Below are 12,584 nucleotides of genomic sequence, written 5' to 3' on the forward strand. Positions count from 1 at the left end.
TTTTTTTTTTTGGTTTTCTTTTTTGGGCATGCAGCAGTCAATTATGTAATACCTTCCTGTAATAACTGGCACAAACGTCATCATTTTTCTGTGCTCAATGTAGTAAAAGTCAATCATGTAATAACATTACTGAACCAATGACATAATTACTTTTTGCGCATAATGTAATAAGGTAGTACATTATTGGCAGGTTATTACATTTTTAGCTAGGCTGAATCATAAAAAAAAATATAAAAAAATTTATAACTGAAGCCCATAATGTAATAATATGGAATATTATATTTATATCACTTTAATTAAGTTTTATTTCATGGCTATAAAGTGTCACACTTGCATGACACTTACCCTTACTGCTGCCTCTGTCAAATAGCTGCTCAAAATCTGACCACACAAACAAACAAACACACACACACACACACACACACTCACATATCTCTAGGAATTATGAATATATTTGTTTGTGCTACTTGATGGCTAATATGAAATCTATACCCCTTTGAAGATGCTTTGTCCTTGAATACAAAGACCACCACTTCATTTGATGAAAAATATCATCTTTAATTGAACTTGAAAATTGAAGTAACTTTTTCCAGCAAACTGTTTGACCCACACTCCTCCAGCCACTCAGCGCTCCCTCTTTCTCTGTGTCTGTACCAAAGCTGACTCCTGACACGTTACATGAAAATGTAGTACCAAATCACAATTATTGCCCTGTTTACATCCCTGGCTATTTGAACACAGTCATGACCAGCTTGCCAGAGTCTAAAACCGAAGCAAATCATATCTATAGTCCACTCTTAAGAACATGTATTTTCTTTGGCAGTCCCCATAACTGACCAGTAAGTGACAGTTATCCAGTCATGTGACTCTGACATTAGGCTTTCCTCCTTTGTCTTCCTTATCAGACTTGTTGAAAGGTAATTAGTGATTTGATTTAATTTAGTAAATACAGTTCATTTAATTGAGATTCATGCACATGGACTAGCATTTGTTCAATATTTAGTGGAAGAGGATATACAGGTTTGTGAGCTCACTCTAATTAAAGTTAACTACGACGGTGTCTTATTATTATTATATGGCCACTGTAGGGAAAGAACAAATTATAGAGACTGGGGAGGGGTGTAATATTAAGAGAAAAAAAACGGGATTTTCAAAGATTAATGTGGTAAATTTATGAGAAAAAAGATTGAAAATGAGTTTGAGTCTAGGTCTGGGTCTGTAAAGCCACAAATTTATCAGAAAAAAAGTTTTTGTTTTAGTTTTTATTTTATTTTATTTTATTTTTTGAGTTTTTCTTTTTTTTTCACAAATTTGTGACTTTATAATCTCAGAATTTTTTCATGTTTTTCTCATAAATTTGTCAGGTGTTTCTTGTAAATTTACCACTTTAATCTCAGAGAACCTGACAACAGTTTGATAATAGCAGTGACATCATATACACTGCAGACCTCAACCCTGGTCCTTCACTGCTTGTGTGAAAGACAATTAATGAAAATCCCAGTGAACATAGTTATGTGTTCTGTAAACCACTGTGTATCAGCATCTTGTCAATATTATAATATTAAATATAATTTCTACATATCAATAACATAATGGGGAACTGCTAAGAAGAGAGAGATTGGTAATATGTTTATGTAAGATACCTGTGTAAATGAAGCTAAATACACTTGATTGAAGATTCTATTTTTCATGGGAAGAAGTATAACCTACTTCTCATTTGAGAACACAACATCTTCAAAGAGGTATACATTTCATATCATATGACATGAGAGGAAGTGTCTGTGGTTGCAAACGTGTGCTCGCACTTCATTTGGTACTCAAAAGGTTAAGGAGTACAAGGCAGGGCTGGAGATCAGTCTAACCATCCAGAACCACAAACAAATACACAGGCTATCCCTTTACAAGATATATCACAATATGGATATCAAAAAAAACCTTATGAGTATAATTAGGTTATTTATTATTATTGATTAAAAAAATCAGACTGCAGTGCAGCAGTAGGTTAATCTTGCCTACATTGATGTATGAAAGCTGATATAATTATTTGTTTATAAATGATTTTTTTTTTTCAACCCAACTTATAATGGTGACCAGCCAATAATGTAATATCGTATTGCATTATGGGCAAAAAGTTAAAATGTTATTGGTGTGTAAATTTGATCACATTATGGGTAAGTTATTATATAATCGACTTTTATTACATTAAGAAGCAGATTTGGCACATCAGATGTGCAGATGGTCAATAAAGTCACTGTCTGTGTTCTCTCTTGCTGGTCATTTGCTTATAGAATATAAGCTGTGTACCAAAAGCACACTACTTATTAACACTTAACAGTACCTACAGTATACTTATTTCCACAGTACCCTATGCTGTTTTGGCAGTCAGTATGATAGAAATTCAACATACTACACTGTTTCCCTTTTTACTGCATTTTCATAATTTTACAGTGTGAACACACTACATGCTCAAAGCTTGGTTTGAATGAGTATGTCGTATGCTTTTGAGATACAGCTTTAGTCTTTGTCTTGATCACAAATAGCAAGATAGTAGCCCTTTAAATATTCAAAAAAATCTAGTTAACAGGGGAAAAACACTTTACAGGGAGGAGAAACAGATCATTTCAACAATGTTCTTGCAAACAACAGCAATTACAACAGAGCTCAATACTGGTGATTATCAGGCAGCTACCTGGGATGAAAACTTTGCTGACAGACTCACACAGTGCACTGTATGAATAAGCTTGGTAATATCTACATTCACTCATCATACTAGAATTGATTAATAAATCAGCATGATATGGAATACTGAATGACAATTATGTTATGAGATAAAAGCAAAGTATATCTACAGTACTAACAGGTCAGGACTTTGCTTGGATAGATGTTAAACAATGTCAGTTGATAAGTGAAATACCAACAAGAGGTCAATAGCATATGAATAAAGCATACATTCTATTATTTATCTATTGACATTTTATTGTATGTGGAATGTGTTCGGGGCATACCAGGTGAGTCACTGGGATACCTGTGTTTACTGAATTTTAAAAAACATGTTACTGTGTTCTGGAATGGACTGGCAACCTGTCCTGGGTGTTTCCCCTGCCTTCAGCCCAATGCATGCTGGGATAGGCTCCAGTTCTGGGCAAGATATTGTCTGTTTTAGGCAATCCTGAAACTCTCCCTGCGTCATCTGACAACTGGACAGTTGATTGGAGAGCTTTGGACGAGGCGCAGGCTGTCACATTTCAGTGATACATCCCATCCTGGAGCCCCTCACTGCACACAAGCATTGAGTCACTCAGCAAGACTTGAAGGAAGTTTCAATGAACAAGATGATTCCCCACAGACTCAGTCCAAGGGTTAAGGTTTGGGTCTGGATCCATGTCCAGGTTCAGGTTAGGCAAATGGTCCAGGGTGCAGTTAAGGTTAGGCGAGGGGTCCAGGTTGAGTTTAAGGATGGGGTTCGGGTTGGATTAGGGCTTATGTCAAGCCTGTTTTAGCAAATGGGCAACAGGACAAAACATTTGATGACCAATCACAGTAGGTGGTAGGTGCCTCTTGCCCAGAACACTGGTGGAATCCATTATAATGCTTTACAGACATATTTTTGAAATATAATGTATGGCTTATTGATATTATACTGAATTCTTGTTGATATTTAACTCATGTAACAATTGACATTCTTTTGAATATCTACGGGACTATCCAAAGAAAGATTTACACTCTTTTTTCATACAAAGTATATATATTGAAATCTACCACAGATGTCGAACAATATTACTGACAAATTATTACAGCACTACACAATAAATACAGTACTACAGAATCATTAGCCTGGAGATATACTATTTCTGTGCTCAATTAGAGGCAACAGCCATCATAGCTACTGGCCTTCAGGGTGGCTAGTTAGAGGACAGCCAAAGCACGTCAGCAAGACATGATTATATTCACCAGGTGAACTGAAGTAGGAACTGGTTTTAGGAAATGTGGGTCCTTGTGATGGTTCTGTCTCTATAAAGATACTGTGTTGATGGTACGTTGTCTGTTGCGCTTGCCGTGCGCCCGCTTCTTGTACCATGCATGGAGAGCTGTGATTGGAACACAGCTGACTGACGACACCAGCAGCAGTCCAATAAACACTTGACCATAGACAGGATACTCCCTTACCACAGACTTACCCTGAGGAAACAACATGCATGGTAAAGGTTACCAAGTGCCTTCAGAGATGCAAGTGACCAACTCCACTTTTTATCACCTGTCACCAGTTTTAACTGAGGGTATTACCATACAATATATTTTTTAACATGTTCCAACTGTTTAAGACATGGTTCCAAGTTGAATAAATTATAACAAATTATAATGTCAGACAGAATAAACATCAACATCTACCCCAAGCGCACCTATTCATCATTATAACACGTCAGGGCTCATAAGGAAAACAATTCTCACAAGGTCTTCCACCAAATCTGTTCTTTTGTCTATTAAACAACTGCCGACAGTTTTTCTTATTAAATGAAATGCTAGTGGGTCATAAAATCACAATTGTCCATAAATGTCTCAAAAAGCTAATAAATTCCATAAAAGTTTCGATAAGAATAATTGCAATCACTAAAACAATATTTAGTTATTACTGTGCAACAATAAAGGTCCTTCAAAAAACAAATAATAATAACAATTAAGAGGTCTAGATCCAGTAAAACAGGCATCATCCCAGTTACTGCCAATTATTTTTCAAATTGTGATATGCAACCATGCCTCCTTGAGTAGCATCCAGCTGTTTCATAAATAAAATAAAATAAAATAAAATAAAATAAAATAAAATAAAATAAAATAAACTGCTGGGAAGTCACTAGACTGACTGACAGGGACTGAAAGTGATCAAAGCCACACATTGCTAACATAAATAAAGTGGTGAACATCAAATTGCTGAAAACACACATCCTTGAAGGCCAAGAAAGAGAAAATTCAGAGTGATTACAGAATGACATCATCAGTGGCTTTGCTGTTTAGCCAAACTGAAGTTAAGATTTGAAACAGAATGTGGAGTGCTGTATTTGCCAGCAGGGCATAGGCGGTTCTAGGGGGTTGCAGGGGGTGGCAGCTGCCACCCTAGAAAAATGCCTTGCCACCCTAGCTGCCACCCCAATTTCAGACAATTTATTTCTTTATTTTTTAATTGTGGCTGTTCGGAAACTCGCTGTTACGAGACTCAAATGTCCGAGTGCAAGTAAATGCAGCAAAAGATGACACACTTGATAAATAAATAAATATTTCTAATGCCACCTTTTGGTTTTCTATTCAATGCTTTACTCATGTACCACAATAATAGAATGTTTTTGAGTTAAAATATCCTCATTTGGGGGTTTTCCAAGCAAATACTGATATATGTGATTGTTTGGTATTAAATCAGCATATATATTTCTGCCACCCCTTAAAGTCTCCATGCCACCCTCTTGCCACCCCATGAATATTTGTCTAGATCCGCCCCTGCAGCAGGGACAGGTCAGGTTGCAGGAATTGCATTATTGGATCAAGTCAGGCCCAGAATTGATTTAGAGAAAATTGTGGGTTACAGGCTGAGTGTGGTGTTGAGCTTTGTGGGTTGGACACAGGTTTGTAAAACTAGACCCATGAAGGACTTTGGCCTCTACCAGTGCCATTCTGTGGCTCAGTGGAAGGGCGCTCCCACTGGTTGAATAAGCCTGTGTTTAAGAGCAACTAAACCTCAAACCCAGATCTCTGTGAAGACGGAAAAGTAGGGTGCCTGTTGTTCGGTGGCAGGTGATATCACCACATCAGCACAATTAGAGATCAGGCTTCACAGAGGTTTGGGCGTGAGGTTTAGTTACGCTTTAATTTGGGCTACATCCTCATACTTGCCTACCTTCCTGATTTTCACTTTGAGACTCAAGAAGTTTATGCTGCTCGAGTTTAATTTCTGCTGATTTTCCCTCATACTTTGATCAAATGTCACACTTTGCTTTCATTGTACTTGTTGCAAGCAATAGAAGTCTCAGACATATATTACTATTTAGTATTACTGTTTAGTTGCCATAATTGCTACCAATAAAATACACTACACCAAAAATATAGTGTCCATGGTTCCCTTAGTGGTGTATTTACAGAAAACACATCAGCACGACTGTTTCTATTTTGCCTGTGATTTGGATGACACAGTGGGCTCTATTTTCCCGGGGCAGCGCAGGGTGGTGCAGTGAGGCGAACCGTGTGCAGAGCTAGCTTCGAGCAGCGCAACCCGAGGGGTGCTCAGTTTGGTAGTTTGGCAGACCGAGGTGCGCTGAGATGGGAGTGGTGGAGCAGCAGGGGGAGGTGCTGACAGATTCAGCTTGGTGCAGTGACAGTTTCATGCCAAAAGGCTTCACCGAGGTGCGCCCAAAGCTCACCATCTGAAACCACATCTACTTTCAGCACAAGGTGGAGCACAGCCGGCGTAGTGGAAGTTTGGCTGACAGGCGGGCAGTGCACACACGTCACCAAAACCTCACAATCAGCACAAACGGTGCCAATCTCCTTTGATCTGACATCAGTTGTGACGGGACAGTTGATATGGAGATACATTTATGTGCTGATTGAGATCGTAGCATTGAATGGTGGTTTTTGTGGGTATTTATTGCATTGTTAATGTGCCTGACATTCTGGACACCTGCCGTGAGGTTTTGGTGACGTGTGTGCACTGCTCGCCTGTCAGCCAAACTTCCACTACACCCACTGCGCTCCGCCTGAGGCAGTAGACCTCCATGTCAGTTGTGTAAACTTTCATTACGCCTTCGCTCAGCGTGTTTTAAAGGCGAGGACAAGGGCTCATTTGATTGGTTAAAAGTGAATCAGCTGTGTCAAACCCACTCCACGCCTTCTCTCCTCCCTTGTGCCGGTAGGAGGGACGGCGGAGTACTTGCACCACAGTGCACAGTGTGCCAAAATTGCAAAATCCACTTGGCCACACCAAGTTGGTGAAGCGCAGCTGTGCTGCGCCCCCACCTCACCCAGTCTGCGAAACTAGAGCCCAGTGTGTTATTCTATTGAGACAAAATAAGCTTTAAGTCGTGTTTAAGGTATTGGTGAGGAACAGTGAGATCCCGACTAGTCTTTGTATTAGTGGAGCTTTATTTTTGAGAGTACAGTAAGTTTCTAAAAATATGAAGGGCTCACCTGTTCTTTGTCCCATGCTTGGTAGGTAGCGGTCCCTCCCTGGATGTAGTTGATGATGTAGAAGAGGAACAGGGAAATTAAGAGAAGTGGACTTACCACAGCCCACATTATTTTCCAGAACCAGTTGGGTCGATGACCCAGCATGTCTTCTATATCTTTTTCAAACCTATGGAAGTTACATCATACAGAATTAAACTTAATGTAATACATTGTTTTACATAGCCTGAAAGAAAACATTGCTGTGTATTCTACACTTTACACTGCAGGGCGCTTTATCGACCTGAAATATTCTACCAATGGGGGGATTAGATGTTTTATTACATTGGAATTTACTTAAGTCTTGTCCCAGGGGCAGGGGAGAAAGAGTTATTTTGACCCATGGCTATTTAAGAAACCATACATCAAATGGAAATGATACATATTTGTCTGCATATAGAGCGGGAGAGTGAGATCTGATCACAAATGGGCAGGTGAGACGCATGTGGAGATGCATTTGAACACCAGGTGTGAACAGACAGACTGAGAGCTGTCCACTTCTGATTGTATCGCTAAAGACACATTTCAATGCCAGGTGGAGACAGGGCCTTTGTGCACATCCTCGCCATTCTATACACATTGTTGATGGTTCATTTCGATAGTTCTAACAAACACCGGGTAAACTGTGAGGAGTGGGATGGGGTCTCGGTCCTCTCTCGTTTGTGTGTCACACAAGGACAGAAGAGCAAAAAATGACATTTTACTGTCAGGTGATTTTATCAAGGTACAGTTTTTTTTTTTTTTGGCATTTCTGCTTTATCTGACAGTCACAGCAGAGAGAGACAGGAAAGGCAGGGGAGAGAGAGCGGATGACATAAAGCAGAGGGCCTATGCTTGGATCTGAACCCAGGACGATGCGGTCAGACCTCAGCCTTGACAAGTGGTGCACTCTACCATACAAGCTACCGGGGCAACCCCCATTTGTCCATCTTTTAGCTATGTGGCAGTACATGCCAAACATGCAGAATATTCTACAAGTCTCTGGAACTCTACTACAGGGAATACCATTCTTCTAAAAGATACTAACCATAGAGAGGTGTATTATAATAGTATGACTAAGACACGTTATGTTGTTTTTTTCCTTGAATCTGTCACCCGTCTATATATTTATTAGTCTTGGGTGTATGAGGTACAACATGAGACCATAAACTTAAAGTGACATGTTGTGCCAGAAAGTGCAAGGTGACAAATTGCCCAAAAACACTTCCTGGAATCTACTCATCATTTACTGCGTCATTTGACTGTCAAATGCCAGAAATTCAGTCTTCATGGATTACACGCTTTATACATGGACCCTGGTGATTAAAAACTATCTGGGTGACCTACACGGCAATTTCCTGATTCACAGTGAAATATTTAAATACAGTGCTACTATTTGCAGTGATTTTTTTTTTTGTATAATGCAACACACCATGTGTATTACCATGGCAGGGTTATATATGTATAACTTGAAAAATGTATATGTGAAAGATGTGATGGGAAACTACTGAAGACACAAACACACAGATACACATACCTCTTAATTCCGTAGATATAACTGACAGTGATGATCTCAATGAGAACAACGAAGAGTAGTGAGAAATTGGCTGCATAGTCATTGAACATGGTAAACCAGTAATTGCCAGGGGGTGTGGAGAAAGAGAGGCCAAGAAGAAACAGGAACAGACACACCAAGCCTGCAACAAAACAAAGGGCTCATTCACCAGCACCCATTCAATCACATTTACATTTCTGTCCACTGCATCACATCCTATAGTGTGGTAGTAGACAAAAAAAACAAAACAGAAACATAATATAATGATAAGAAATATTACTTCATTTCTCATAATTCCCACAATCCATGTATCTTTTGGTCATTTGATTTTCCTCTCAGGATCATGACTTAAAAGAACAGAAAATTAGTGATTGTGTGATCTATGTTTTAAAATATAACAATACAAATTGAAGTACAAGGCAAAGTACAAAGTTATCTTTTTCACAGAAAAAAAATAGATGATGGCGATCCTGATGCTACAATCTTTTAAATTCATTTTTTCTCTCATTAATGTACACTCAGTACCCTATAATGACAAAGTGAAAACAGAATTATAGAATTTTTTGTAAATTTATTAAAAAGAAAAAAGTGAAATAACAAATTGACATAAGTATTCAGACCCTTTGCAACAACACTTGAAATTTAGCTCAGGTGCCTCCCATTTCTCTTTACGGTTGCTGAGATGTTTCTACACCTTGATTAGAGTCCACCTGTGGTAAATTAAGGGGCTGTTTACATGACAACGGTTTTCACAAAGGACGGTAAACTTTTGTTGCGGTTTGGCCTTTCATTTACACGACAACTGGGTTTTAGGTGCTTGAAAACGCAAACTTTTGAAACCGGGCTCCAGAGTGGAATTTTTTGATAATGCTGTTCTCCCCGCCGCCGTGTAAACTGGCAATACGCAATTCTTGTGAAAACGATGGCGACACGGCCCCACTTCTTGCGTGACTATGATGTTTTCAGCCAGGCGCGAACAGGAAGACAACAACAACGCCGCGCCACCAAAGCTTTGGTACGCAGGCGCGCAGTGCTACTCTGTGGTGTTACATTGCAAAGTTACACTGCCACCCACTGGCCTGGCATGCACACTACAGCGTTTTCAGTTGTTTTTGCAGATCCGTGTGTACGAGGATCGTTCTCACAGCATTACTGTATAAACATGGAACTTTTTAAAAACGCAAAGGAATGAGTTTTCCATTTTCATCAGAACTGTTGTTGTGTAAACGGGGCCTAAATTGACTGCCAAGCCATGAGGTCAAAGGAACTGTCTGCAGAGCTCAGAGACAGGATTGTTTCAAGGCACAGATCTGGAGAAGGCTACAAAACAATCTCTGCTGCTCTGATGGAGCACAGTGACCTCCATCATTCTCAAATGGAAGTTTGGCACAACCAGGACTCTTCCAAGAGCTGGTCGCCTGGCCAAACTGAGCAATTGTGGGAGAAGGGCTTTAGTAAGAAAGGTTACCATGAACCCGATGGTCACTCTGACTGAGCTCCAGAGATCCTGTGTGGAGATGGGAGAGAATTCCAGAAGGACAACCATCACTGTGGCCCTTCACCGATCTGGGCTTTATGGCAGAGTGACTAGACAGAAGCCTCTCCTCAGTGCAAAACACATGAAAGCCCACTTGGAGTTTGCAAAAAAGCACCTGAAGGACTCTCAGACTGTGAGAAACAAGATTCTCTGAGCTCTCTTAGAACACAGCCAGCCAGACAACACAGGAGTGGCTTAAGGACAACTCTGTCAATGTCCTACAGTGGCCCAGCCAGAGCCCTGACTTGAACCCTATCCAACATCTCTGGAGAGACCTGAAAATGGCTGTCCACCGACGGTCCTCATCCTACCTGACCGAGCTTGAGGGGATTTGTAAAGAAGAATGGCAGAAAATCCCCCAATCCAGGTGTGCAAAGCTTGTTGTGTCATAAAAAGACTGGAGGCTGTAATTGCTGCCAAAGATGCTTCAACTGAATACTGAGTAAAGGGTCTGAATACTTATGTCAATGTGATATTTCAGTTTTTTCTTTTTAATAATTTTGCAAAAATTTCTAAAATTCTGTTTTCACTTTGTCATTATAGGGTACTGAGTGTAGATTAATGAGAGAAAAAAATGAATTAAACTATTGTAGCATCAGGCTGCAAGATAAAAGTGAAAAAAGTGAAGGGGGTCTGAATACTTTCTGAATGAACTGTGTTTCCTCATAGGAACAGTTTCATCTATTATCTTTTATCAGTATATTTATCAAGCTCTAGTCTAACACCAGCAAAAGGTGATGAAATAGCTAAATTCTTTTATGCCTTGATGCTTATAGATCCTACACCAAAAGGAACTCATTGAGTAGCGCGTATAAATCAGAACCAAGGTCTTACCATTGAACACCTCGTTGCTCATGTTGCGGGAAATGACCTTGAAATCTCGGAGCGGGGTGATGATGGCAGTGATATTGCCTAGCATGCTGCCCATTCCCAGCAGCAGCAACATGAAGAAGTACAACACTGACCAGAACTGAGACAATGGCATATTTTTGATGGCCTCACTGTACACTATGAAGGCCAGACCGGTTCCCTCCACTGCCTGAACCAAGAGACAAAGACAGAGACAGAGACTTTTGATTAGTATTGGGTGCAAGACTGGACTGGAAGCTGAATTCTATTTACCTATTTATTTATTTGATTATTTGCTGGGCGACTCAACCTTGCCAAGGGTCACTGAGGCTGCTATGGGAGGAGAAATTGGTAAAACCTCTCCAATATATTCCAGTTATTCCTGTAAGGCTGTTGAATGTTGGTACAAAATGGCAGCTCCAGAGGAAAGCAATTTGTTTGATTCTGAGCGGCTGACACCACAGTCTGATTTTTAGATGTGTTTTAGATTACTCAATTATGATATAACTTCAATTTAAGAAAAAATAATCCTGCTTTATTTTAAATTTGGAAGTAAATTACACTGTATATACAAAAATTATACTACATATTATACTATATCATCTGTGATCCTTTCATAAATGGGGTACTCTTCCTTCAGCACACCCCTATTAAAAAAGGGAGGGCTACAGTCCATCTCTGGTAGAATACATCTCTTAACTCAGCCAATCCTGTACCTGACATGATTCAGACATTCTGAAAATGATCTGATTTCTTGTGTCCACAAACGTAACACCTTACCAAATGTCAGGAGCATTATGCAAGCCAAAATATTTTTTTTGGGTGGGTGGGGGTACACAATTTGAGCAGGTGGTGATTTCTTGCAATTTGACATATACATATATATTCAAAGACTTTAAGGCTGGAAGTTTTAAGACTTCATGATGTCAGTTTTAGCAGCTCAGCTCACTGCCATGAGAATCACACAGCTCTTGTATACCTGTAGTAAGTCGTTAGACACTAACATTACTACAAGTGAAGCCTTGCTAGTTAGCCAGAAAGCTTAACAAACACACTGAAGCTAACTTTAGCTGCAGATATGAGCCAACTATCTTACAAAGCACACTGTCTTACTTTTTAAGGTAATGGGATAGAATAATTAGATTAATACATGTGACTGATAATATAAAATGTCTGAAGGCACATTATATAACAGGAATAAAATAGAATATAACATAAAATAAATATGCAAAAAAAAAAAAAAAAAGATACGAGAAATCTGAGGGGGGCACGTGTCCCACAGTTTGAATGGGCATGACACCTCTGCCAAATGGAGACATTTATCAGTTAACAATGGGTGGAGATTTTAATTTAGCACTTAACCCTAGCTTACATAAGTAACTGAACACAATACTGTAGAGATAGAAATGAAAGGCAGGGGAGAGAGAGGGGTTGACATGCAGCTAATGGCCTGGGTTT

General features: G+C 39.5%; 1 protein-coding gene across 1 annotated transcript in view; it reads right to left on the reverse strand.

The window, feature by feature from the left end:
- Window positions 1-4,011: 4,011 nt before the first annotated feature.
- The window catches only part of slc6a20 (solute carrier family 6 member 20), a 50,357-nt gene continuing 41,784 nt past the window's right edge, over window positions 4,012-12,584 (reverse strand). The window contains exons 8-11 of the mRNA XM_030072044.1: window positions 11,112-11,316; window positions 8,723-8,882; window positions 7,171-7,336; window positions 4,012-4,179 (exon numbers count right to left, since the gene is read on the reverse strand). Coding sequence (XP_029927904.1) covers window positions 4,012-4,179; window positions 7,171-7,336; window positions 8,723-8,882; window positions 11,112-11,316 — 699 coding nt within the window. The remainder of the gene's footprint in view (window positions 4,180-7,170; window positions 7,337-8,722; window positions 8,883-11,111; window positions 11,317-12,584) is intronic.

The sequence above is a fragment of the Myripristis murdjan genome, chromosome 16, assembly GCF_902150065.1.
Source record: "Myripristis murdjan chromosome 16, fMyrMur1.1, whole genome shotgun sequence".
Classification (NCBI taxonomy): Eukaryota; Metazoa; Chordata; class Actinopteri; order Holocentriformes; family Holocentridae; genus Myripristis; species Myripristis murdjan.